This window comes from Balaenoptera physalus, assembly GCF_965194825.1.
Source record: "Balaenoptera physalus genome assembly, chromosome: 1".
Lineage (NCBI taxonomy): Eukaryota > Metazoa > Chordata > Mammalia > Artiodactyla > Balaenopteridae > Balaenoptera > Balaenoptera physalus.
The window spans coordinates 53,081,018-53,107,934 of record NC_138882.1 but is presented as its reverse complement, the minus strand read 5'-3'; the positions used below and the strand labels follow the sequence as shown (position 1 = coordinate 53,107,934).

Below are 26,917 nucleotides of genomic sequence, written 5' to 3'. Positions count from 1 at the left end.
CACAATGGGTAGCCGTGGATTGTGGAAAGGGCACAGTCTTTGGAATCAGACAGACCTGGGCCCATTCTGACTCCACTACTCCTAGCTCTGCGATCTTGGTCATTTTACACCTTTGCGACTCAGTCGTCACGTCTGCAAAACAGGGATAATCATTCCTACCGCCGTGCGTTAAATGAAATAACATGCATCACAGCGCTTAGCACAGGGCCAGGCACGTGGGAGGTGATTAACCAACAGTAATTACTTATTTTTCATCTCTAAATTCATCACCTCGTTCCCGAGCAGTCCCTACCCCCTAAGCCCTTAGGGTGCTGGGGTGTTGAGGGGGTCCTGTCACAGAGGGTACCGTGGCTGCCTGTGGGATCCTCCCCGACATGAGCTGGAAGAGGGTCTGCAGTGGGTCGTTGAGCGCCAGCGTGCTGGTGAAGCTGCAGAGAGAGGAGACCGCCCGTCAGTGGGAACCCAGCCAAGAGAGCCTCTAACCCATTGCCTGTGAGGCACAAGGCCTCCTCTACTTGTATTTGATTGCAGCAGCTTCTTTTGGAGCTTGAGTTTCTCTTTTCAGTTGTGCCTCTGCTCCATCCCACTTTCGGATCTCCATCCCACCACACACGCCAAATAGATCTCATTACTGGGGAAGATCTTCTGCATTTTAGCACTGACGCCCTAACTCTTGAGTAACTATTTTGTAGGCCTTCGTCCATCACGGAGGTGAGCCACAAATACTTCAAAGACCCCTGCGAGCCCAACGGTGGGCACCTCCTCCCCAGGCACCCTCCACGCCCACTGCCCCACAGCAGCCCTCCTCCCCAAGCCCACAGCTCTCAGTGCTGTTTTGCGGGCTCATCGCTAGCCTGGGTCTCTAGTGCTTTTGCTCACAAGCACTACATAGTCATTTTCAGTAACCAAAGAGGCGTATAGCAGGGACCAGAAATGATCATGCTGATGACAAACCATGGGATCTGCTTAACAAGGACATAATAAGCTCTATGGCTGATTTGAGATTTAAGCAGACTCAGTAAGAGAGATTTTTCATGATTCACTGGGCCCCATCAAATATCAATGGCCCAAGGCAAAAATCTGTAGCCGAGATGTATGCTACAGTGTGGAGTTGTGGGACGTTCGTTTCCAAAACCCAAAGGAAACTCATCCCTCGGAACACCATCTTTTTTTCAACAGCACCTTTCCTCCGGAGCTCAGAGTGCTTCTCCTAATAGAAGTTCAGTGCTCCTCACCATTCCGGTCTCTGAACATAATGAAGTACGTGGTGGTGTCACTAGTCCCTGGGAAAGCCGAGGGTCAGAGTAATAAAGGGATTTCATGGAAGCCATGGTGAAGAATGGGCTCCCAGGTAGTGACAGACGTTAGCCCCACAGACTGAACTTAAAGTGTGGGTGTCCATCTTCTCATCCAACTCTCTGCCCAACAGGACGTACGGGCGATTGAAATATAAGATAAGCAGAGAAGGTAGCTTCACGGCTTTAACCAACGTGAGAAGATAAATTTTGAGGTACCATCCTTTTCTCTGTCTAACCCAAGGCTGCTCCTTATAGGAGGGCCCCCACCCCAGCCCACCCCTGCCACACATCTGTCCCCGACAATCCATGGACGCTAACTGCAGCCTGAAGGGCTGACCCCTTACAGCACCCCATACACCTCCACCTCCACTTGGTTCTGAGTCTCTTTAGCTGTTTCATTGTCCTTGTTCTAAACTCCTGGCTATGTACTCACACCTCCATTCCTATTCCGTCCTGGTTTGGGTATTATTTCCAGTCCCCCCAGCACCCGGGTCCTGGTGGCCCAGTGTAACCTGAAGGGATGCCTTCGGTCTTGACATCTCCCAGTAGATGAAGACTGCTGGATCTAATCCCCAGTCCTATAAACCCCTTTCTACCACAGCTCGCAGCCCTGCTACCCTGTATCCCTCCCTACTTCCCAGCACCCACACCCACGCTGCAGGACTAAGCAGTAAATTACTAACTCTCAGTCCTAAGGCTCTGTCAGTTTCCCTTAAGTGATCTACCCCCTCACCGATGGAACTCTCCAGAGCAGACCCTCCCAAAGAGAGGGGGCTACTGCAATGTAGAAACCTACTTAATTTTTGGAAACTTTGACCCTGGGAAACATTAGTAAAAAGTTTTATTCAACTTACCAGCTAGAAAGAATGTGTCTGTGTCTAGTTTATTAGGATCTGGAGAAGAGAAATGCTACGTCCAACTTAGAATTGGAAAGATGCTTGGAGGGAGGGGCCTTTCAGTGCATCTTGCATTTCTCCCCACCCTCACCTCCACCTTTGGAGGGGAGCCGCTCTGCTCCGTTGGTCTTCTTGGCACGTCCCCAACTCACCCACTCATGACCCAGCTGTAGGTCCTTGGGTCCATCTTGCTGGCGAGGAACAAAGCGTGACCCCACAAATGGTTCTTCATGGCCCACTCCAAGGCCTCCTGAAAACACAGACATCACCTTCAGTACCACCTTGCTCACCTGCCTCTAAGAGCAACAGCAAACAACTGTGCTTGGGGACTCCCCCCACCACCCACCCACGCCCGAGCAGCAGAGGGCGGGCTTCCAGGAAGACTCTCAGAGCCTCCCCTGCGAATGTGAGAAAGGAACGGTAGAGAAATGGCTTTAACTGGCAGGTACTTCTCTCTAAGCTGCCCCTTTCTCCAGCCTTCACCTTATCAAACCCCTTATGTGATTGCATTAGCTCCCCGTCAGACATAGTTTCCAGTTAGCTTTATCTCTGTAGCCAAAGTCACACAATACTTTTATTAGCTCCCCGTCAGACATAGTTTCCAGTTAGCTTTATCTCTTTAGCCAAAGTCACACAATACTTTTAAGCACCAAAAAATGAGAGAAGCATCTCACCCCCAGCATTGGTTCTTTCTTTCTTTCTTTCTTCCTTTCTTCCTTCCTTCCTTTCCTTCCTTTCCTTTCTTTCTTTCCTTCCTTCCTTCCTTCCTTTCTTTCTTTCTTTCTATCTTTTAATTAGTTTTTATTGGAGTATGGTTGCTTTACAATATTGTGTTAGCCTCCACTGCACAACCAAATTGCCGCAGACCGGCTGCAGAAAGCTAGAAGTTCCTGGCGGTGAGGGGTAAGGAACTGAAAAGCACCAGTATGGGGTCAGAAGGGCCAAGACAACTGATGGTTGCAAGGCAAGTTTATTCAAAGAGCATGAATGTATATATAGGTTTAGTACGGAACGAATACTAAACAACAAATCAGTAAACCTTGTATTTCCACATAGTTCTGTCGCCACTATCTATGCACCACTATCTATGCACCACTATCTATGCACCACTATCTATGCGTCAGCATGCCTTATGGGCCATTCTTTGGAGATGCAGACTTCCCCCTCAGGGCAGCACGTCCTTCTTCTGGGGAACAACCAGGGGCTCTTAGATTCAGAGCAGGCACCTGGAACGAAACTGGCTGCAAGCCATTTTCCTTTTTTACGCTCAATACCGCAGCGTCAGGAGTGCATACCAAGAAAGAGACAAGCAGTTCTCCGGAAAGCAGAAAGCTGAATAAGCTTACAGCTTGGGGGCCACCACATTTCCCCCTTTTTTATTATTTTTTAAAGCTTGATAATGTAGTTTTAAGCCATGAACATCCTGACGCAAGACAGCGAAGCGCCCCATTACAAATCTAACAACACAAGGTAATAAACCGATCACCAATAAAAGTAGTACACCAATTGATATCAGGCCTGAGAGCCCTCCATGAATCCATTGTATCGGATTTAGCCCTTGTAGTTGATCTAATAATCCTTGAATCAAATTCTGGGGTCCATCTTCGTCCAGGTGGGCCTCTTGAATAGCTTGTATTTCCGCATTTAACTTTTGAATATCAAGGCTAATGTGTCCATCAGTCCATACACTTAATATATGCATTTTTACTTTTTCCCAATCCCATTGTGAATCATTATATAAATGTTGAGTTACACAAATCCAGGTATATTTGGCATGACAAATCAAACGCATTTTTAATTTTAAAGCCATAACTTGATCCCCTATTCCTATTAGAACATTTTTTAATTCATCTACTTCCGTTTTTAGTTGGGTATCAATATGACTTTGTAGGGCTAATGCTACACTAGTATTTTTAGATAACTGATTAACATAATGAGCCTGGTGAATAGTTTGTGAAAGAGCAATCCCAGCAGTGGCCGCAGTAGCAGTTAAAGCTGCTAAGGCTAGGATTGCACATATTAGAACACCTATAAATCTCTTTGGTCGTTTTAATGCTTCAGTCAATTCCAGCCAGGCTTGCATGCCAGTGTTATGATACCATGGTTCAGACAAATTAACAGGTAACATTATATAAGAAGGTTGCTTCATAATCATAACAGATGTAGATCCTTTAACGGGCAAAACACAACTACTAAAGATACAATTAACACAAGTAATATTATAACCTATAGGATTCATAGTGTTTTCTACAATTAAATCTCCAATCAATAAAGCATAAGGAGGAGCGACGCAAGTAATCACCGGTCTATAAGAAAAGGATAAGGCAAGTTTCCAGAATTCCCATTGCTTGTAAAAAACAAGGCTGTTATCATTAACGGGGACAGAAGAAACTAGTATGGTGCCATTATCATTATCTAAAGTACACCAGACAGAGGCTTTAGTCCATGTATCATTACAAACAGGAAAATCAAACTGCGGGAATTCAGAAGCCATAAAAGCAGGAAATTGTAGTCCTGTGACAGTCTTTACGACCGTAATTTGATGTCCAGCTAATAACGTCCCTTGATTACCTATGGTAGTTTCAATACACAAATAATGTCCAGTATCTTCAATCCTCAAGCGATATATGCATAGAGAATGATCCAACGAAGTATTAGAAGCAAGCTTAGTTACTCTAGCATTCATGTGAATGGGAACGTTATCCTTATACCAAAATACAAAGGTGGATAAATCTTCTCGTCTAGAAACAGTCTGTTTGCAAGGAAGACAAATATTAGATCCCACAGCTTTATAATTTTTACGTAAATGAGTAAAAAATTGAGAATTTACAGTGGTTTGGTAAGAAATAGCATGTTCTAAAGCAACAGCCTTAACACAACCCGAATTGGTACTCATAGGACTTAAACAAACAGGGGGAGTATTAAACCAATTAGAGTAATTAACAGAAGTATTAGTAATAGGCAAATTTCCTAGCACTCTTCCAAAAGTAGAATCATTATAGAAAATTGGAAGGTCAGCTTCAGACCATGTAACAGGTTGTAATAAAGGAGGATCGGGTACATAAGCCCAATAAGATTTAGCCTCTATAGGTGGGGCTGCCAATACAGCTATCATGGCTAAAAAAAAGGTAAGAGGAGAGCGAGGATGAGCACTCTCCTCCATAATCCTACGTGCTTGAAATACTAAACATTGCAATTGATACCAAGTAATTTGATTTCGATCTCCCTTCGCCTCCCTGACAAGTTGTCTCCTACTCCGTCGCCACATTCTTCTCGTCCGCCGGGGGAACCGGTTGGGGTGTGCTGTGGTCAATTGCGAGAGCCTCAGGCGACGCATTCTTCGAGTCAGGATGTTTATTGGTGATGGCATGATAATGTCAAACCAAGCGCTCCGGGAGCCACCTAGGAGAGTCTGCTTCCCTAGGGAAAACACAAACATGGCCTCGGCCCCATACTAAAACAGGGTCTGGTCCATGCCAAAGGTTAGTCATGGGATCTTTCCATTTAACAAGCGCTTTTTCAGGAGGGGTTCCAGAAAGACCTGTAAACAATCGTTCGTAAGGCGTGTGACTAAATGCATCTAAAGTTAAAAAATTTAAAATAAATAAAGCATGATTAAGCATAATCTGAGGAGATCTATCATATTCCCCCTTTTTTATTTTTTGTAAGGTAATTTTTAATTGTTGGTTGGCACGTTCTACAATACCTTGACCCTGAGGATTGTAGGGAATGCCTGTTTTATGTGAAATATGGAAAGTTGCACAAAAATTGGCAAAAGCTTTACTCGTATATCCTGGAGCATTATCTGTTTTTAAAGCTTTAGGAATTCCCATAGATGCAAAACAATGAAATAAATGAGTAATTACATATTTAGTAGATTCCCCAGCCAAAGGCGTAGCACATATAAAATTAGAGTAAGTATCAACAGTTACATGAACAAATTGTAATTTACCAAAAGAGGGAATATGAGTAACATCCATTTGCCAAAGATGATGAGGGAGTAAACCCCGAGGATTGACTCCAAATTGTGGAACAGGAAGGTGGGGTAAACATTTAGAGCAGGACTTAACAATGTATCGGGCTGTTTCTCTAGAAATAGAGAATTGTTTTTGAAGCATAGCAGCAGATTGATGATGTAAATTATGTGACTGAGTAGCAAGATCCTGAGGTTGAGATAAACTTAAGCCTATAATCTTTGTATTTTCGTCAGCCAATTGATTTCCCAAAGACAATGGGCCAGGGAGACCTGAATGGGCTCGAATATGTAATATGGCTACAGGAAAGTCATGCTGACGAATAATCTTTTGTAGTTGAAAGAAAGTCTGAAATAATTGAGAATCAACAGTATTGCCAATTATAGCAGTTTCTATGTTACGCAAAATAGTAACCAAATAATGGCTATCCGTATAGAGATTAAAAGAACAATGTGAAAATATTTGAAAAGCCAAGGAAATCGCATGTAATTCAACTCGTTGGGCAGAGGTATGATCTGTTTGTTCTTTATGAAGTAAGTCATCAGAAATAACAACAGCGATGCCATTGGCAGAACCATCAGTAAAAACATTTGGGGCATTGAGAATAGGAGTTGAACAGATAGTTTTAGGAAAAATAAATAGATGTTGAGTAGCAAAATGAAGGAGCTTATTAGAAGGATAATGATTATCAATAATTCCTGAATATCCAGCAAAAGCAAGAGCCCAAAAATCAGAGACAAATAATAGCCAAGAATATTGATAAGTAGTATAAGGTATAATAATAGAATTTGGTTCATATCCTACCAACTGAATATGTCTTCTACGACCCAATTGAACAAGGGTTGCTATTAACTCATAATAAGGTGTAATGACTTTATTAGGCGTATTTTTCATATGAATCCATTCAAGAATTCCTGTTTCTTGCCATAATAAGGCGGTAGGGGTATGTGACGTAGCACAGATTATTAATAGTATAGGTAAAGAAGGCTCAATTCTAGTTAACTGAGCAGATTGTATTGCTTTGTTTACAAGCTTGAGTGCTTGTTGAGCTTCAGAAGTTAAAATACGAGGGGAAGAAGGATCAGGACTTCCCTTTAGGATATTAAAAAGAGGCTGTAACTGACCCGTAGTTAATTTTAAAGAAGGTCGCAGCCAATTAATATCTCCTAATAACTTTTGAAAATCATTTAAAGTTTTAAGAATGTCAGTCCGTATCTCTATCTTCTGAGGTGTAATATTATAATTTGTGATATACTTACCAAGATATGAGAAAGGTGGGTTCATCTGTACTTTGTCAGCAGCAATGACTAGTCCTGATCGTGACAAATGACTTTGAAGGGAATTATAAGCCTTAAGTAAAATATGTTTATCAGAATAAGCAAGTAATAAGTCATCCATATAATGAATAAAATATATCTGAGGGAACTGTTTACGAACAGGGGCAATAACTTGAGCTACAAACTGTTGACATAAAGTAGGACTATTAGCCATACCCTGAGGCAGCATTTTCCATTGATAACGTTGCATAGGTTCTATAAAATTTAAAGAGGGTAAGCTAAAAGCAAATCGCAACTTATCAGCCGGAAATAGAGGAATAGTAAAAAAGCAATCCTTAAGATCAATAATAATAATCATATAATTTTTAGGTATGGCTGCAGGAGAAGGCAAACCTGGTTGCAGAGCTCCCATAATTACCATAGTTTGATTAACAGCACGTAAATCTTGTAATAAACGATATTTTCCCGATTTTTTCTTTATAACAAATATAGGAGTATTCCAAGGGCTATTAGACTTTTCTAGTCTGCCCAAAGCAAGCTGTTCATTAATTATATTATGGGCCGCCATTAATTTCTCCTTAGAAAGGGGCCATTGGTCCACCCAGACAGGATTATCAGAAATCCAAGTTATAGGGTCAGCATGTGGTGGAGGAGAATCCAAGGCCCCTAGAAAAAACCCACGCCTGTTTTATCCCGTTTATTATCAGTCTGCAAGGGTAATTTATTTCCCTGTTGATTTTTTCCCAAACCATTCCTAGGATCATACCCTTGATTTAACAACATATTAGTTACAGTAGGGTTGGGACTAAGCAATAGGATTCCCATTTGTTGTAATATATCTCTTCCCCAAAGGTTAACTGGCAATCCGGGCAATACGTAGGGTTTGAATATTCCTTGATTACCTTCAGCATCCTGCCAATGTAGGTATTGCGAACTTTGTTGTGGAGAATTAGATTGGCCAATACCTTGCAACTGTGTAATGGTTTGGTGCACGGGCCAATTTTTTGGCCAATGTATAAACGAAATAACAGAAACATCAGCACCAGTATCTAATAACCCAGAAAAAGGCCTTCCATTTATTTTTAATACCAATTGTGGTCTTTCCCTACCAATTTGTTGAATCCAGTAAACTGCATCAGAGGAACCGAAAGCCCCAGTTCCTCTTTTGTTATGTTGTAAAATTTTTCCTTCTGGTATGTATGGAATTAATAGAAGCTGAGCTATTCGCATACCAGGCATGATAAGAAAAGATCCTTTTGATGTTTGAACCATAGCCTTTAATTCCCCTTCATAATCAGCATCAATCACCCCAGGAATAATAGTTAAGCCTTTCATAGACATACTACTTCTTCCAAGGATTATACCAACCGTTCCCTGGGGTAAAGGCCCAAAAGTTCCCGTAGGAAGGGCTTGGGGTCCCATATCCGAGGTTAATAAGAATTGGGTGGAGGCACAGAGGTCCAGTCCTGCACTATTTGGCGTGGCCCTTTGAAGGGAGGAGATTCCATTCCCTGAGGAACAAAGGTCTGAGCTGGAGGCGGTGGAGCAGGGTGTGGGGGGATTATTGACATTGCTCCAATTGTTTGATGGGGCCGGAGCAGGCCCCTCCGGAAGTTTCCCGACAAGGGAGTTCCATCTTTATGAGTCACTGATCGGCATTCTTTAGCCCAATGCCGTCCTCTTTGGCATCGGGGACAAATTGTGGGAGGAGGAGATTTACCTTGAGGCACAGAATTTACGATAGGCATATTAGGAGTATCAACAGTACAATTTTTTGCAAAATGACCTGGCTTCCCACATTTAAAACAGTTTTTACTTTTAGCATTTGGCCTAAATCCTGCCTTAGTTAGGGCTGCAGCTATAGCTGCTCCCTGTAAGTAAGATGATCCAATATCAGAACAAACTCGAATATAATCCTCTAAATTTCCTTTCCTTTTCCATGGACGTATAGCTGCTTGACAAATATTATTAGCATTTTCGAAAGCCAATTGTTTGACGATAATTGCTCCAGAAGGACCATCAGAAATAATTCTATTAACAGCCTGTAATAATCTAGCCACAAAATCAGCATAAGGTTCATCTGCCCCTTGCCTTATTTTAGCAAGGTCTTCAGTCCTAGTGGAGGCAGGTAAATGTTTCCATGCATGTAGAGCTATATGATTGATCTGAGCATAAGCCACAAAAGGGAAAGCTAATTGATCCTGTAATAACTGATGTTGTCCTTCCCCAATCAACATCTCATAATTTACTAGCACATTATGTGCAGTATTTCTTTCAGCTTGTTCAGCAGCCTTTTCATAATATTCTGATTTCCAAAGTAAATAGTCGCCACCAGTGAGACAAGCACGAGCAATAGATTTCCAGTCTGCTGGAGGCAATGCTTCTGTTGCAATAGTATCCAACATAGTAATAGTGAAAGGGGCTATAGGCCCATATTGTGCACAGGCTGCTTTTAAATCTTTCAAAACCTTAAAGGAGAGAGGCTGATATTCCCGATTATTTTGTTGTGGATTTTGAGGATTGGGTCGTTCCACCACCGGACAGCAGAATAAAGGATCCTCCCCTCTATTAAGAGCTCCCCGTACTGCTTGTTGTAAAGGACTAAGCTTAGGAGGGATAGGGACAGAGACATGTAATTGCTGTAACCGCGGAAGAATATTTTCATCAGGATATTTTTCAGCCTCATATTTGGCTTCTTCACCCGCTAAATCAAAAGAAAAGTCATCATCATCAAGTGAATTAACACTGTTTATCCTCGGTGGCAACGGAGGAGCAGTAGCTACTGCAGCAATATGTTCTACAGATTTAGCTGTTAATTTTGGAACTGAATCATAAATTGGATTAAAACAATCTCTTATTAAATTCCACAAGCTAAAAATGGAAACTGAAACAGAAGATGGTCCATGAGTTTCATGATATTTAGATAATTCATCTCCTACACGAGTCCAAATTGTTAAGTCCACTGATCCTCCTTCAGGGAACCAAGGACAAGCATCATATACTATTTGCAAAAATTCCAAGAGCTGTGAGGTAGTTACCTTAGTTCCACGGGCTTTTAACATTGAAAGCAAAACCTGAGCAAATAAATCACGCTCCTTAGAGCCCTTTTGTCCCATATTATTTTACTTCTGACTCTTTCTCGAGTTACCGTCCTAAAAACGAAATTATTTCTTGTGGCCACACTATCTCACTCGAGAGTTCTACTTACCTGAAATCTTCCGAAATGCCTCACGCACTCAGGTCCCTGTTCGGGCGCCACTTGCCGCAGACCGGCTGCAGAAAGCTAGAAGTTCCTGGCGGTGAGGGGTAAGGAACTGAAAAGCACCAGTATGGGGTCAGAAGGGCCAAGACAACTGATGGTTGCAAGGCAAGTTTATTCAAAGAGCATGAATGTATATATAGGTTTAGTACGGAACGAATACTAAACAACAAATCAGTAAACCTTGTATTTCCACATAGTTCTGTCGCCACTATCTATGCACCACTATCTATGCACCACTATCTATGCACCACTATCTATGCGTCAGCATGCCTTATGGGCCATTCTTTGGAGATGCAGACTTCCCCCTCAGGGCAGCACGTCCTTCTTCTGGGGAACAACCAGGGGCTCTTAGATTCAGAGCAGGCACCTGGAACGAAACTGGCTGCAAGCCATTTTCCTTTTTTACGCTCAATACCGCAGCGTCAGGAGTGCATACCAAGAAAGAGACAAGCAGTTCTCCGGAAAGCAGAAAGCTGAATAAGCTTACAGCTTGGGGGCCACCACACCAAATGAATAAGCCATACACATACCAATACCCCCTCTCGAGGAACCATTTCTTTATTAACAACTGTGGCAAAGACTGCTAGTTCCTCACCCAAATCCAAGTTCCCCTTCCTAGGCCAAGAGCCGGACTGCATTTCCCACCTCCTTGGCACTGAGGTGTGGCACTGAGATGGGAAGGGAAGCAATGTGTGACGCTTCCAGGTCTGGCCCATAGAACCCCTCCCTGTGCTCAACCCTCCATGGCCTCTTCCCCATCGGGCTGGAATGAAGATGACTCCGGAAACTTTAGAGACTCTGTATTGAAGATGGTGGAGACTCCTACAGCTGAGTCCCTGGGTGAGTACAGGGAGGAGGGCTGCCCCATCTTCTGTTCACCTGCCCAGTACTCTCGCATGAAAAGAAAGAGGCTGCTATTATGGTTTCGGGGGGGGAGGGGTTTGTTGGTTTGTTGGTTTGTTTTAGGCTGCACCACGCAGCATGCAGGATCTTAGTTCCCTGACCAGGATCAAACCCATGCCCCCTGCTTTGGAAGCGTGGAGTCTTAACCACTGGACCGCCAGGGAAATCCCGAGGCTGCTGTTATGTTTAAGCCAGTATACATAATAGCTAACCTACCCCCACCTAATACTGTAACTAACTGCTTACTATCAAGTGCTTGTTAACTATCAACTTCATACGTCAAATTAATGACACCATTAACTTGGTGACACGGGTTTGAAGCTGCAAATTTTAAAACATACACACATATATTCACCTCTTCATTTACTTTTCAAAACTATTTAGTAAGAGCTTAGTTTATATGTGAGGTTGACCTGGTATTAATAATTTCCTTAGTGCCCCCCAAATAATGTGATTTTTGGACAGGAGGTCACTAATGAGGTATTTCCACCTCCAAATGAAAATTTATTTGATTATCCCCATAACATCTCCCATGTTATCTTCTTTGAAGAGAGAATAAATTTAAACAATCACAGTTAAGAAATTCAGCTTCATATCCAGTAGAAGTAAAAATGACATTAAGATTGCTCTTTTTGAAACAACGAGGTCCTACTGTATAGCACAGGGGACTATACTCAATATTCTGTGATAAACCATAATGGAAAAGAATATTTAGAAAAAGAACGTATATATATGTATAACTGAATCACTTTGCTGTACAGCAGAAATTAACGTAAAATTGTAAATCAACTATACTTAAATTTTTAAAAAAAGAAAAACAGGTGAAATCTTTAAAAAATAATGCTCTTTATGTATGTTAAACTATTTCATAATAGTATTTTTAAAAGGAGTTACTAATGATTGGTTGAGAATTACTAGTTTACTCAAAAATCTGCATCTCCAAAAATATAATTTAAGAATAAGTGAAGAGGGGCTTCCCTGGTGGCGCAGTGGTTGAGAATCTGCCTGCCAATGCAGGGGACACGGGTTCGAGCCCTGGTCTGGGAAGATTCCACATGCCGCGTGAGCCACTAGGCCCGTGAGCCACAACTATTGAGCCTGCGCGTCTGGAGCCTGTGCTCCGCAGCAAGAGAGGCCGCGATAGTGAAGAGGCCCGCGCACCGCGATGAAGAGTGTCCCCCGCTTGCCGCAACTAGAGAAAGCCCTCGCACAGAAACGAAGACCCAGCACAGCCAAAAATAAATATAAAAATAAATAAATAAATAAAAGATTACTATTAAAAAGAAAAAAAAAGAATAAGTGAGGAAACTGAGAACTTATACCATGGATGTCAATCTCACACAATGCCAGAAATAAGACCCTAGTCAAGTGTTAATACAGATTTTAAAGATATTGTGGTGTCCAGCTCCTCATAGATCACCCTGAACTCCCATAGTGCTCTACCTACCCACCGCTTACCTTTGGGTCAATGTATGACAGGTGATGTGGTGGTGATTACAAGCCCAAGTTCAGGCACCAGGCTGCCTAAATCTAAACCCTGGCTTTATTATTTACTAACTTTCCTCCTTGGTAAATACATAAAACAAGAATTGGACCTACTACAAAGATAAATGAGATAATGCATGTAAGGTTTAAGTGAGTATCTGGCACATAGAAAGTATTTTTCAAATATTCGCTTTATTGCTGTTGTTATGGTCATTATTTATCATTCTTAAGGAAAGAGATTATCACTGATTTATTTCTGTATCCCCCGAATGGGTTCAATGCCTTAGAAGTAGTGGCTGCTTAATAAATGTTTATTGAATAAATGAATCACTGGTGAAATAGCAAGTCCCTACTATATAATGATTACACACATACACACACACACACACACATATATACATACATATAGATGCTGTAAGTTGATCCCATTAATTTTCACTGAGTATATCTCGTACTCATTTAAAAGATAACATCACATACAAATACATACACACAATTAAAGATTTAAATGTAAAGGTGAAGTCACAAAAGTACTTCAACTTTATTTTCATAAATCAATTTTGAAGCAGGAAAAACCTTTCTAAATATGACCCCAAAAAAGTGATTTTGGACAGAAAATCCTAAAAAAGTAAGCGCTCCTACAAATCAATAAGGGGGGATCAAAAATCCAACAGGAAAATGTGGAAAATCCATGACAAAAAGTAATCACAGATTAAAGGATATTCAACTTCATTTATAATGAGAAATGCAAATAACTTCTATACATTTTTTCACCTCTCAGATTGGCACATATCCAAAAGTTTGGAAACACACTGGGCTGGTGACAGTGTGGGGAGACAGGCACTCTCATACATTGCTGGTAGAGTAATCGCTACAACCTCTAAAAGAGCAATTTGTCGATATCTATCAAAATTACAAACCATATACCCTTTGACCCAAAGCTTCCACTTCCACAAACTTTCCTTACGTATATTCTCTCCACAGGGCAAAATGACAATGTTATTCATTGCAGCATTATTTGTAACAGCAAAAGACTAGAAATAATCTAAATGTCAATCTATAGAGGTTTAGTTGAATCAATTATAATTTATCTGTAGAAACCTATGCAGCCATAAGAAATAATGAGGAAGGTATTTATATACCATAAGGAACAAGAGTCAGCAAAACATGGCCTGAAGACCAAATTCAGCCCACTGCCTGTTTTGGTACAGCCCACAAGCTGAGAATAGATTTTACATTTTTAAATTATTGGAAAAAATCAAAAGAAGAATAATGTTTCATCACATGAAAGTGATATATATTTCAAATTTCTAGGTCGATAAATGAAGTTTTTTTTTTTTAACATCTTTATTGAAGTATAATTGCCTTACAATGGTGTGTTAGCTTCTGCTTTATAACAAAGTGAATCAGTTATACATATACAATATGTTCCCATTTCTCTTCCCTCTTGCATCTCCCTCCCTCCCACCCTCCCCATCCCATCCCTCTAGGTGGTCACAAAGCACCGAGCTGATCTCCCTGTGCTATGCGGCTGCTTCCCACTAGTTATCTATTTTACATTTGGTAGTGTATATATGTCCATGACACTCTCTTACCCTGTCACATCTCACCCCACCCCCTCCCCATATCCTCAAGTCCATTCTCTAGTAGGTCTGTGTCTTTATTCCCGTCTTGCCACTAGGTTCTTCATGGCCTTTTTTTTTTTTTTTCCCTTAGATTCCGTATATATGTGTTAGCATACTGTATTTGTTTTTCTCTTTCTGACTTACTTCACTCTGTATGACAGACTCTAACTCCATCCACCTCATTACAAATACCTCCATTTCATTTCTTTTTATGGCTGAGTAATATTCCATTGTATATATGTGCCACATCTTCTTTATCCATTCATCTGTCGATGGACATTTAGATTGCTTCCATGTCCTGGCTATTGTAAATAGAGCTGCAATGAACATTTTGGTACATGACTCTTTTTGACCTATGGTTTTCTCAGGGTATATGCCCAGTAGTGGGATTGCTGGGTCGTATGGTAGTTCTATTTGTAGTTTTTTAAGGAACCTCCATACTGTTCTCCATAGTGGCTGTATCAATTTACATTCCCACCAACAGTGCAAGAGTGTTCCCTTTCCTCCACACCCTCTCCAGCATTTATTGTTTCTAGATTTTTTGATGATGGCCATTCTGACCGGTGTGAGATGATATCTCATTGTAGTTTTGATTTGCATTTCTCTAATGATTAATGATGTTGAGCATTCTTTCATGTGTCTGTAGGCCATCTGTATATCTTCTTTGGAGAAATGTCTATTTAGGTCTTCGGCCCATTTTTGGATTGGGTTGTTCGTTTTTTTGTTATTGAGCTGCATGAGCTGCTTGTAAATCTTGGAGATTAATCCTTTGTCAGTTGCTTCATTTGCAAATATTTTTTTGAAACACAGCCACACGCATTTATTTACAGATTGTCTGTGGCTGCTTTCAGGGGACAACAGCACAGTTGAGTAGAGACCCCATGGCTTGCAAAGCCTAAAATATTTACTGTCTGTCCCTTTACAGAAAAAATTTGCCAACCCCAACATAGAGTGTTTCCTAAAGTATTTTGCTAAATGAAAAAAGGAAGGTAAAGAAATGGTACATAGTATGCTATAAGGGAAAAAAGGAGAAGATAATTATATATGCAGAAAATATCTCTGGATATTTCAATGAGAGAAATTGCATGGCTGGGAGAGGGTGGGGGACAGCATCATTTCTCCCATTATATCCCTTTCATCTTTTGATTTTTTTAATTAGATTGATTCAAACTGATTTCAATCATGTATTCAAATATTTAAGACTTCTGTAAAATGTAAGTTCAACTTCAAAATTGAACAAGGCATAAAATAATAGGGAAACGTGAGGTGATTGATGTGTTAATTATCTAAATGGGAGGAATCCTTTCACAATGTATATGTATATCAAACCATCACATTGTGCACTTTAAATATCTTACAATTTTGTCAAATATACCTCAATTTAAAAATTTTAATAAATAAATTCTAATTTACATATCAAAAAATAAACAAGGCATCACTTCATCAGTGGAATTAAAGTATTCAGTATTGATAGGTATATTTTAGATATAACTGATGGGGATATCATTTGTAAACAAACTTTCTGGAAACTGATTTAGTGTATATGTGAAGGACCTTTTAAAAGTGCATAGCCTTGGGACTTCCCTGGTGGCACAGTGGTTAAGAACCCGCCTGCCAATGCAGGGGACATGAGTTCGAGCCCTGGTCCGGGAAGATCCCACATGCCGCGGAGCAACTAAGCCCATGTGCCACAACTACTGAGCCCGCGCTCTAGAGCCTGCAAGCCACAACTACTGAAGCCTGTATGCCTAGAGCCACAACTACTGAAGCCCATGCGCCTAGAGCCCGTGCTCCACAACAAGAGAAGCCACCGCAATGAGAAGCCTGCGCACCGCAACAAAGAGTAGCCCCCACTTGCCACAACTAGAGAAAGCCCGCGCGCAGCAACGAAGACCCAACGCAGCCAAAAGTAAATAAAATTAAAAAAAAAAAAAAAGGTGCATAGCCTTTAACTGAGTAGTTCTACTTCTAGGAATGTATCTTAAAAAATCAGCCAAAGGTTTATACAACAAGATGTTCAAATGGTATAATTTATAATGGGTGACAAATCTGTACATAGCCTATATATTCAACAACAGTGAATTGGTTAAATAAAATGTGATACATTCATATAATAGAATATAGTCCATTTTTTAAATGGTACATTTTAATGCCATGAGAATATTTCACCATATACTCTTAAGGGGAAAAGAAAGAAGTAATTGTATATGTAATTTAATTTGATTTTTAATATATACGCATTGAAAATACTAGAAGTAAATATATCAAAATGTTAACAGGCATTATCTTTTAGTGATAGGATTGTGGGTGTTCTTCTTTTTCCTTGTACCTTTCTGAACTTAAGTGCTATAAAATGAGTATATGTCACTCATACAATCGGGAGGGGTGAGTGGTGGGGATGCTGGTTACTTTTTTAAGCAGAAGCGGGCACAGCACTTGCCTTTTTCCTTCCGTAGTAGAGCAACTTAGTGAATTTCTCCACGATCTGCGCAGGCGTCTCCACGCTGGGGGGAATCTCCCCAGTGAGCAGGTTCCGGGTCCCCAAGCTCAGTACTGGCCGGTCCTCATCCGTCAGGTTGATGAGGTTGGCCACAGGCGGCTGCCGCTTGTACTTCTCCAGCTTCTTGCAGTCCTGCATCAGCAGCTCCGCGATGTCAGACCCCACCACAGACTGCAAGGGAAAAAGGGCCATCCTGGGAGAGAATCCTATTCATCCTCATGCTGGCAGCCCAGGCTGAAGGAAGAAGGCACCAGAGCACCTGCCCTCTTCAGGAGGAGGCTGACATGCAAACACAAGACAGCCCCTTCTTAGATTGTTGTATTTCAAACTCCAGCTTCCCTATCATGCTTGTTTCCTGCCTGTCAGGAGCCACAAAGATGACCAGAAATATGCACACTCTCCTAGGTGTATCATACTGGGCGATAACCCCAGGCTAGTGGAGAAGGGGAGGGGAAAGGTTAGCATTAGCAAACTGGCATTGACATCTGAGCAGTTTTTCCCCTTGAGGCCATTTGTTGCTTCTTTAATGTTACCTTTTATAATCAATCATGCCACAAGCCGAATCTTCTCTCTCCCAGGAAGGCTTAAATTCCAGCCCAGCAGGCACCTGCCCACCCGCCAACGCGGTGGTACTGACCCCGTTCTGCCGACAAAGGAGAACCAACAGTTGCCACAGTAGAGCCGAGTCTCTGCTCCCCGGTGTCTCAGATTTGCGACTCTGCGCTGCTTTCTGCTGGCAAAACGTCACGATGTCCACCTTGTGTACATCTTCCCTATGGAGAGATTTCAGGGAGCAAAGAGTGAGGGAAAGACTCGTCCCCCGGGTAGGACCACAGTCCCCTCCTACAGTGTGAGGGTGCTGCTGGGGCTGGAGATGGGGGAGAAGCCTGACAACCCAGGACGGGGGTAGTGAGTCTACAGCTACAGCATAGTTGTTTCCTTACAGAACAGGAAGGGACCTCAGAGATTCTCTCGTCCACCCTCTCCATTTTACAGAGGAGGAAACTGAGGCCCAGAGACCTGAAATGACTGTTTGGTAGCAAGGAAGAGCACAGACTCTGGGCTCAGACAACCCTGCATTTAAATCTAGCCATCCACTTCTCAGCTTACACAAGTTTCTTATCTCCTCTGAGCCTCGGCTCTTTTTGCTAAAATAGGAATCATTAACAAGTCTACCTCCAACACAGCATCTTGTAATAACCTATAACGGAAAAGAATCGGAAAAAGAATTGATATATATACATATGTATATATATATATATATATATCTATATGAATTACTTTGCTGTACACCTGAAACTAACACAACATTGTAAATCAACTATATTTCAAACTAAAAATTTTTTTAAAAGTCTACCTCCGTACAAAAAGGAATTAGCCAATTGTGTAGTGTATATAAGTGCTCAATAAACAGGATTTATTATTTACTTGAGATCATTCAACGAAATCAATCAAACTGGGACCAGTACCCTAGTGTCCAAATACCCAGCTCGGTGCTCTACCCCACATCTGTATACCTGTGTGTAAGAAATGGAGACAACACTCATTTTTACTTGAAGGAACTGTCAAAATACTATGGGGATTTTCTTGGAGGGGGAAGCTTCAGGATAAGAACACATTTACACAGTAGTGATGATATTTTAAGGGCTTGGGTGTGCATTATCTCACCTCTGACACCAGCCAGGACTCCTCTCTCGACGACAAAGAGCATTCTGAATATTTATCAGTAACATGACTAGCAATGTAAAAGCAGTTCTAGCTCAATCCTGCAGAGGGCAGACTTGCACACTGTCCAGTAACTCAAATGCTGGCCATGTTACTTATCTCCCTAGAAAAAATTTTTCCATATGACCCACTTGCCTATGATTTCCCAGGCTGTGTTCCACTCTTCTACCAGTTTAAGTACTATTAAGTACACAGAACGCTAAAACCCCTTACCATGTAGGCTTTGTAAAATAAAACTGATTTCAGATTTTTAAACCTTTAAGTTAATTTTTCTTTCTGCCTTTCAACACTCAAATTGCTTGTCAAAATGGCTCAGGCCACATTTGGCTCCAACTTGTAGCACGGAGATTCCACTCCAACGGGGAGAGACATTTTCTTTCAAGGAAGTCAAGAACAAATCCCCAAAATGCTGATCTGGGCAGGAAGATTTTATAGGTTTCAAAAGCCCTTATTTTGCAGCTCTTATGGTAATTTACCTAATCAGGGGTCCTGAGAAAGTCCTCATCTTTTCTTGTTCCTCAGAATCATTAAGAATAACCTGGAACAAAAAAAATCAAGTTTGGTCTTCAAGACTATGTCCCCCCAGTGCCCCATTGCTCAGTCAAGTCCAACATCAGAACCCAGAGCCGTGATCCTAGGATGTGGCTCAGTGCCTCATGGAGAAAGCAGAGGACAAAAATGAGCTCTCTAGTTGCTGAATATGACCCAGTAGCATCTCAGGAAAAACAGAAGTCTAGCAATACTTCTCTCACGGAAGAGCCCCAGCCATTTCTTCATACACACACACGCGTGCACACACACACACCAATCCACAGGGTGCCTGGCCCAGTCCCCTCCAAGAGCACCTTATTCCTGGAGATGCCCAAGGCTCAGGCAAAGGGAAGCAGGGAGCAGAGTGCTGACATTACGAGGACACAGAATCTTGTTTACCTCCACGCTGTGCAGTTCAACAAGGGCCGTCTGTCCATCACTGGGAGATCTGGGACCCACACACACCAGCTGACCTCCTGGCCCAAAACTCACAGGCATGTGAGGGATGTAGAACTTCATGGGTGTCTTGGGACCAGCTGCCGAGATGTCCTCTGACCAACAGACACAGATGGACACTGTTAGCATTACTGCCACTGCTTTGCTTTACTTCAGAAATACTCCACAGACACACTTCTTTCCAAATTCCACCTGGGACCAAGATAAGATTCTGGATGGGCTGCATAACTAGAAGAAGCCCATGCTCCGAGTGAGATCTGAACCTCTGAGAATATGTCAGAATATAATGCAAGGAGTTGTTGGTTTGGTCCAAATGATAATGTACCAGGGCCAGACTCCCACAATGGTGACACGCTGGGAACTCTGGCTCTCATAGCCCCAGTACTCAGGGCAAGCCTCCTACATCCAGACCTTTGTGACCTGCCTTCGCTTTCCCAAACTGAACTCTGGTCTTTACTTTCTTCACCTATTACCTAACAGTACCTCTGAGTGCCTCCTCTCCCAGCCTGATGATGGCTAGGGGCAGTGTTCCCTTCCAAGAATCAGCTATGATGCAATCTCCAGTACCAGAGAAAAGGGGGGAAATGGAGCCAAAGTTGGCCACTCTGCTCAGGAGACCTCCCTACACAAATGAGGCAGACAAATGGTCTGCTCTTGGAAATACAGGGCAAAGGTGACTTTCCAAGACATGTGCCACCCAGCCCTCTTCTCAACAGACCCAGCCAACTCCTTTGATCACTTCAGTACCCACCAGCCTGAATTGGACGCCAAGCCGCTGCAGCCATGGGGTCGTACAGCTCAGAGGCATCTGCCATGTACTGACTGAGCTCATAGCTGCTGGAGGTGAGACCAGACTCGTGCTGCTGGAGAAGGTTGGACTCCTCGGTCAGTGATGGCTGGAAATTAAAAACAACAAAACACATGGGAAGAATCAGAAGCACTTTCAGAGAGACGGTCCTCCCAAGTGTTTCTTCAAAGCAACAAAATGCAAATAAATATAATGAATGTGGATGTGCTGAAAGGAAAAGAAGGGATAATTCAATTGACGGGTGTTTGCTAAAGGATTCACTGTGGCCTAGTGGGAAGTGTGCAGGTCCTGGGGTCAGGGAGGCTGAATTCAATCCCAGCTTTGTCAATACCAAGTGCTGTGACCTTGAACAAGTGACTTAGACTCTCTGAGCTCAGGACCTTTATCTGCAATATAGATCATCATACCTACCCTATATAGTTCAAGCACTTACTCTTGCAGTCATTCACCAACTGTTTAATGAGCACTTACTATGCTCCAGGTGCTATGCTTTCCCTAAGGATACAGGTGTACAAGAAATTCACAGAACTTACATCCTGAGGACTGTAAAACAATGGATGCAAACAATGGATACAAAAGGTCTTTGTCCACACTGTAAAGTGCTGTACATATGTATGGCTGCTGTTATTGTGTTGTTGTTACTGTTAGTCATAATAGGTGCCCCGCCCTGTGAAGCATCAGGTGTACAGAAGAAACTGTCCCCACAAATCATACAAATCTCATCAGGGATACAAAATTAATACAAGACTGTCAAAAATGAAGAGCTTGTCTCTGTCGTATGTTTGTAACTTTTCCATAAATCTAAAATTATTCCAAAATTTAAAGTTTATTGTAAAAAAAATTCAAGAGCTCCATTTTGTAACCCAGCTGGTACACACAGTAAGATTTTAGAAAAAAGAGATGGACGAGTCAAGAAAAATTCCACTTTTCAGATCTGAATTAAAAGGTTCTAGCAACTTCCCACTTCCTGGGTAAACCGAATTGCTAATCCACCGGGGTACCGGTGACAGCCTCTTCTCTTTCCTACCTTGGAGTGACTTGGGTGACATTTCCTGATCCAGCCAACTCGGCAAAAGAATGCAAAAGGGCCAGATCAGGGCCCCAGATCCAGAAGACTGAAACAGGGAGCAGGGAAAGGAAGAGGTGGGTGTAGAGGCTCTGCCAATTGGGGAGGAATGGGACCCCCTCAGACTGCTGGCCACTGGGGACCCCGCCCCCCAGGGCCCTGCTCTGCCCCTACTGACGAGGGCAGGTGTGATGCACTGTCACAGACCACCAGCCCCATGTCACTTCAGGTTACCTTGTTTTTCTGGGCCCCAGTTAGCGGACTCTCCAGAAGTAAGTCCCCAGGTCTCTCCTGTCCAGAGTTAGAAGCAGGATTGTCTTTATAAGGGTTCCAACGCTGAGATCTGCGGCAAAATGACAGGAGCAGGTGAGAGGGGGTCCAGGGCAGGCCAGCAAGGCTGAGCTTCTCTCTGCTGGAGGCTGTTCTGCTGCAAAGCGTGGGCAGGTGTCGGGGTGGCCCGTGTGTCGCAGGGAAAAGCCTTCTCCTCCATTTCTCCGCCTCAGTCTATTAGACCAGAAAAACAGGAGCTCCTGTGGTTCATAGTACAGTCACTAGAGGTGGCCCCAAACCCTGCAGAGGAGGCTCGGTCTCTGTAGCCTGACGTCCTGGAATAAGTTAAATCAGAGCAGCTGGGTTGGTGAGTTCCAGGCAGGGTTAAGGCACCAGGTCTAAGGGCACCAGACAGGGGCTTGAACAAAATGCTGTTCCCTGCTCACCTTATCCCACAGGAGAGCCCATTCTCAGGGCACAGGAGGGGGCAGAGGAGAAGCACCCCAGCCCCAGGCAGGACCCAATCAGGAGAACTTCTGCAAGGCCACATCTGTTCCGAGGCCAACATAGAATTAAGGCCCTCCTCTAAGACGGACCTCAAGTAATCTCACAGGTTTTGGGAACCACCTCTCAGAATTAAGAATCCCTCCCCCTAGTGTCCATGTGAACAGCTGGTCCCAGCCAATCCAGGCTACTCTCACACCCCGGAGGCCAGAACAAAAGCAGACGGGCTTCTGAAGATGAGGGACCAGCACCGGATGACATACGGTTTGCCTAACATAGCCTGCGTTTGGCTGAATCATGTTGAACCGGCCTCTCCTTTCACACTTACTGGAGCTGGGTCTCACTATTTGTTCCAAACGGACTATTCTGGTTTTCATGTTGGTGTTCATTCAGGTACTTTTGATCTCGATAATCTTCATGCCAGTTATAAGGACTCCCTTGCCTTGGCACTGCACCCTCAGAAAAAACAAAATAAAGACAGGTCACTTCCTATTCCTAAAAGTTCAGAAAGACACTAGCAAGCCATGAAGCTGAGTTACTGGAGCACAGCAGGTATAAAAACATACAATCATCCCTCTGTATCCATGGGGGGGATTGGTTTCAGGACCTGGGGAAGTTCAAGTCCCTTATATAAAATGGTGTAGTGTTTGCATATAGCCTATGCACACCCTCCATATACTTTAAATCATCTCTAGATGAATTATAATGCCTAATACAATGTAAATGCTATGTAAATAGTTGTAAATACAATGTAGGTGCTTATACAAATAGTTGCCTCCAAGCAGCAAATTCAAGTTTTGCTTTTTGGAATTTTCTTTTCTTCGAATATTTTCAATCATCAGTTGGAGGCAGACCTGCAGATTCGGAGGGCTGACCGTATTTGCCAAATTGAGTAAAGTTGATAAGTAAAAGCTAACAGTGAAAGTCCATAAGATGCATCTCTCTGAACCAATTAGCACGGCTCTATACAATGGTACAACAGCGGGGATCCTATGTGTGCGCACAGATGTTTGTGTTTTCAACGTTGAAACAGATTTCTCTTTGCTAGCAGGTCAGAAGATGCCTTTAGTACATACCTAAAGCCTTACTATTGGTGTAAGGTTTAAGTACTTTTTTGTACATATCTGCCTCCCTCAGGGTAAATGATGGTCAGACTCATTACAGCCCAGCCACACACTTGATGACTTCACTGTTAAGAAATGACTTCACTGTTACTTGGTCAGAGGCTATAATCTTAGAAGAAAAATATGGATGAAGTACAAACTATCCACAATACTAGTAATGTAGTAATAGTTTCAGTGCCATCATCTACACGTACAAAGAAAAATGACTCTTTTCTATCTCTTCTTCTCAAGACATTTAGCAGTAGTGTCATTGCTGTGGCCTCATCTGGCCAAGAAAGAAGCAGGTGAGGCTGGGGCTCTACCTCAGCCGAGCAGGAGGCCCAGGGTGAGCCTCCGAGCACGGCCCCTTTGCCCTCTGCCCTATCCGACCAGCTGCACCATCCCAAAGGCTTCTTGGAGATTATTCCGTACCTCTTTCTTCCCGCAGCTGCTGCGGGTGTCCACGGTAGTAATAACTTCCATAAGCATATTCTTCCCTTAGGGCTGGAGAGTGATAGCTTTGATATAGATCCTCAATGCCCGGCCTAAAGAATCACAAAGGCGGCCAGTCATTCAAGGATGAACATGGTAAAGAGAAAAACCAACGGAGGACTTGACAAACAAAACAACTTCAGAGGACAGAATTGTGACCCCCGTCTAGAATCTGCTCTAAAGCCACAGTTCATTCTGAATGCCATAACCAAAAAATCCAGAATCAGAGCAGGAGTAGGACCGTTGTGTCAGAACAACACTGCAATTTTTATAGCAAAACCATAGCCAAGTGTCTCATTCTCCCTCCCCATGATCCCTCTTACTCCTCCAACACACACACAAACAACAACACAAAATAATATCTGAGAAAACCCTGCTCTGACATCACCTTAGGAAACCCCTTCCCAAGAAGACTGTGTAAGTGCCCCATATACCACTGTAATTCCCATGCATATTATAGATGGCAATGAGATGAAAAAGTCAAGTTGGACCATCTTAAATCTGATTGCTTTTATTGCCTCTGTCCTTAACATACCTTCCTTCGAGAATTCAACAAAGGAACATCATGTTGTTAGTATCTTTATCAATTAATAATTCTTTACTATTTCATAGGGGCAGAGTTCTTTACAATAATTGTCATAATTTCAACCCTAAATCTGGAGGCAGGAAAACATCACCCCACCTGAAAAAGTTAAAGTAGAAAATAGATGGCTTGCAACATTCCATAAAATATGAAGTCCAGGAGGAGGAACTCCAGATTCTCCTAGAATTACCTCACTGAGACCTCTTCATTCTGAATTTGGAGCCTACAAGCTTGTATCTGCTTTCTCTGATTTTTTTTAAGTTCCCATTCATTCACTCAATACATTTTGTTTTTCTGTACCCATCACACTCTAGGTGATGTTCTAGGCACTAGGGCTCTTCTTGGTGTTGGTGGGTCAGTGCTAACCCTGGGTCAGAGTCTTCCAAAGAGGATAAGGAACTTTTTATAGAGATCCATAGGAAAAGCTTTTCCAGAGTCTACAAACATTGCCTTTTGTGATCCCAGAGTAAGAGGGTCTCATCTGCTGTCTTGAATTTCATCATTCTTTCTACCCTCTCCCCCCATCACCCAATCACATTGTGATGGCTTCTTTAAGAAGCTCCCCTAGGGGATAAAGAAAGGAAAATATTATATTTTCAGTCACCAAAATCCAATTTGGGAGAGGAAAGGGTGTAGCTAAGTCAGTGTAGTAGGGTGGAGAAGGAAAAAGAAGAAAAAGAGGAGAAATAAAAGGAAAAGGAACAAGGAAAAGAGCAATCTGTTTGGAAGCATTTAGGAGAGCTAGGTCAATTCCAAGCTCTAAACCCATACCTTGAATACAACTGACTGGGATAACCACCTTTATAACAGTCAACCCTGGACACAGGCTGATGCCATTCCCCAGGCCTGGACGCATAATGAGGCTGCTGGTGGTCTGCCCCAGGGTCCTGCTGTGGTTGGGGGCTCCTGCCCATGTCTTGTCTTTGATGGACCCTCTCTCCATTGTGCCAAGAGTGACGAATAGGCCGATAGTATCTATCTCTCTGAAGCCCTCGGTCTGGATCCCTTGATGGTGCTGGGGGCCTCCCTGCTGGCTGAGGCGGCCACTGGGGAACCCAAGGCTCCATCCCTGACCTTCTGAATTTCTCTCGTGTTTTGAGTCAGTTGTGTAGTTATTTTATCTTCCTACAGACAAAACAGAAAGAAAAAAATTATCATCATTTTAGGCCTATATCCAAACATGAAGGTTAATTAGGTTTTGTGAAAGAAGCACCTATGGTCCTCAAAATCTTCTATCTAAAACAAACCACACAGGCACTGATACAGAGATATCTGAAAAAATCTCAAGGAGATATGTGAAATAAATAACAGGCTAGACAACTATACTGATGTTGCTATAAAAATTAAAAAGTATATTTGGAGCAACGATAGATGTGGGAGGCATGGGAGAGAGAACAGTAATAGATGAAGCTCCAAAACACTATCAAAGTATCCCAGTTAAATACATGTGTGCTGGACTTCCCTGGTGGCGCAGTGGTTAAGAATCTGTCTGCCAAGGCAGGGGACATGTGTTCAATCCCTGGTCTGGGAAGATTCCACATGCCGTGGAGCAACTAAGCCCATGCACCACAGCTACTGAGCCCACGTGCTGCAACTACTGAAGCCCGTGCACCTAGAGACTGTACTCTGCAACAAGAGAAGCCACCATAATGAGAAGCCCACGCGCCACAACGAAGAGTAGCCCCCGCTCGCCACAACTAGAGAAAGCCCGCGCACAGCAACAACGACCCAACACAGCCAAAAATAAAATAAAAATAAAATAAAATTTAAAAAATACATGTGTGCTCACATATTCCACCAGTAAATGTTTATTCAACATTTACTATGGAGGCCCTATTCTGTCACAGAAATAGAGTGGGCCTTAGACAGAGCTAGACCACAGTTCAAATCTAAACTCTGCCACTTATTAGCTAGTTAAATTTTTCAAGCCTTAATTTCCTTACCCATAAAATGAGGACCATAATGAGCTGACAGAGTCACTGTCAGAGTCAGAGATCCTTACATAAAGTGCCGAACTTGGCCCTCTGGCTGGTATACAGTAATTGTTCAATAAATAACAGTTACTGTTATCAGAGATAAAGATTAGGGTAGTGTGAGCAGCTGAAGACATTTCCTAAATAAAAAGGAGCTTAAAGTGACCTCAAGAGACATCTTTTCTG

The 26,917-nt window shown here is 42.6% G+C and overlaps 1 protein-coding gene across 1 annotated transcript in view; it reads right to left on the bottom strand.

The window, feature by feature from the left end:
- The window catches only part of LOC309662352 (protein transport protein Sec16B-like), a 110,919-nt gene that overhangs the window by 19,982 nt on the left and 64,020 nt on the right, over nt 1–26,917 (bottom strand). The window contains 12 exon segments of the mRNA XM_082465073.1: nt 347–428; nt 2,347–2,444; nt 17,161–17,391; nt 17,858–17,993; nt 19,422–19,483; nt 19,876–20,027; nt 20,684–20,828; nt 22,041–22,149; nt 22,909–23,029; nt 24,116–24,228; nt 25,530–25,852; nt 25,854–25,883. Coding sequence (XP_082321199.1) covers nt 347–428; nt 2,347–2,444; nt 17,161–17,391; nt 17,858–17,993; nt 19,422–19,483; nt 19,876–20,027; nt 20,684–20,828; nt 22,041–22,149; nt 22,909–23,029; nt 24,116–24,228; nt 25,530–25,852; nt 25,854–25,883 — 1,602 coding nt within the window.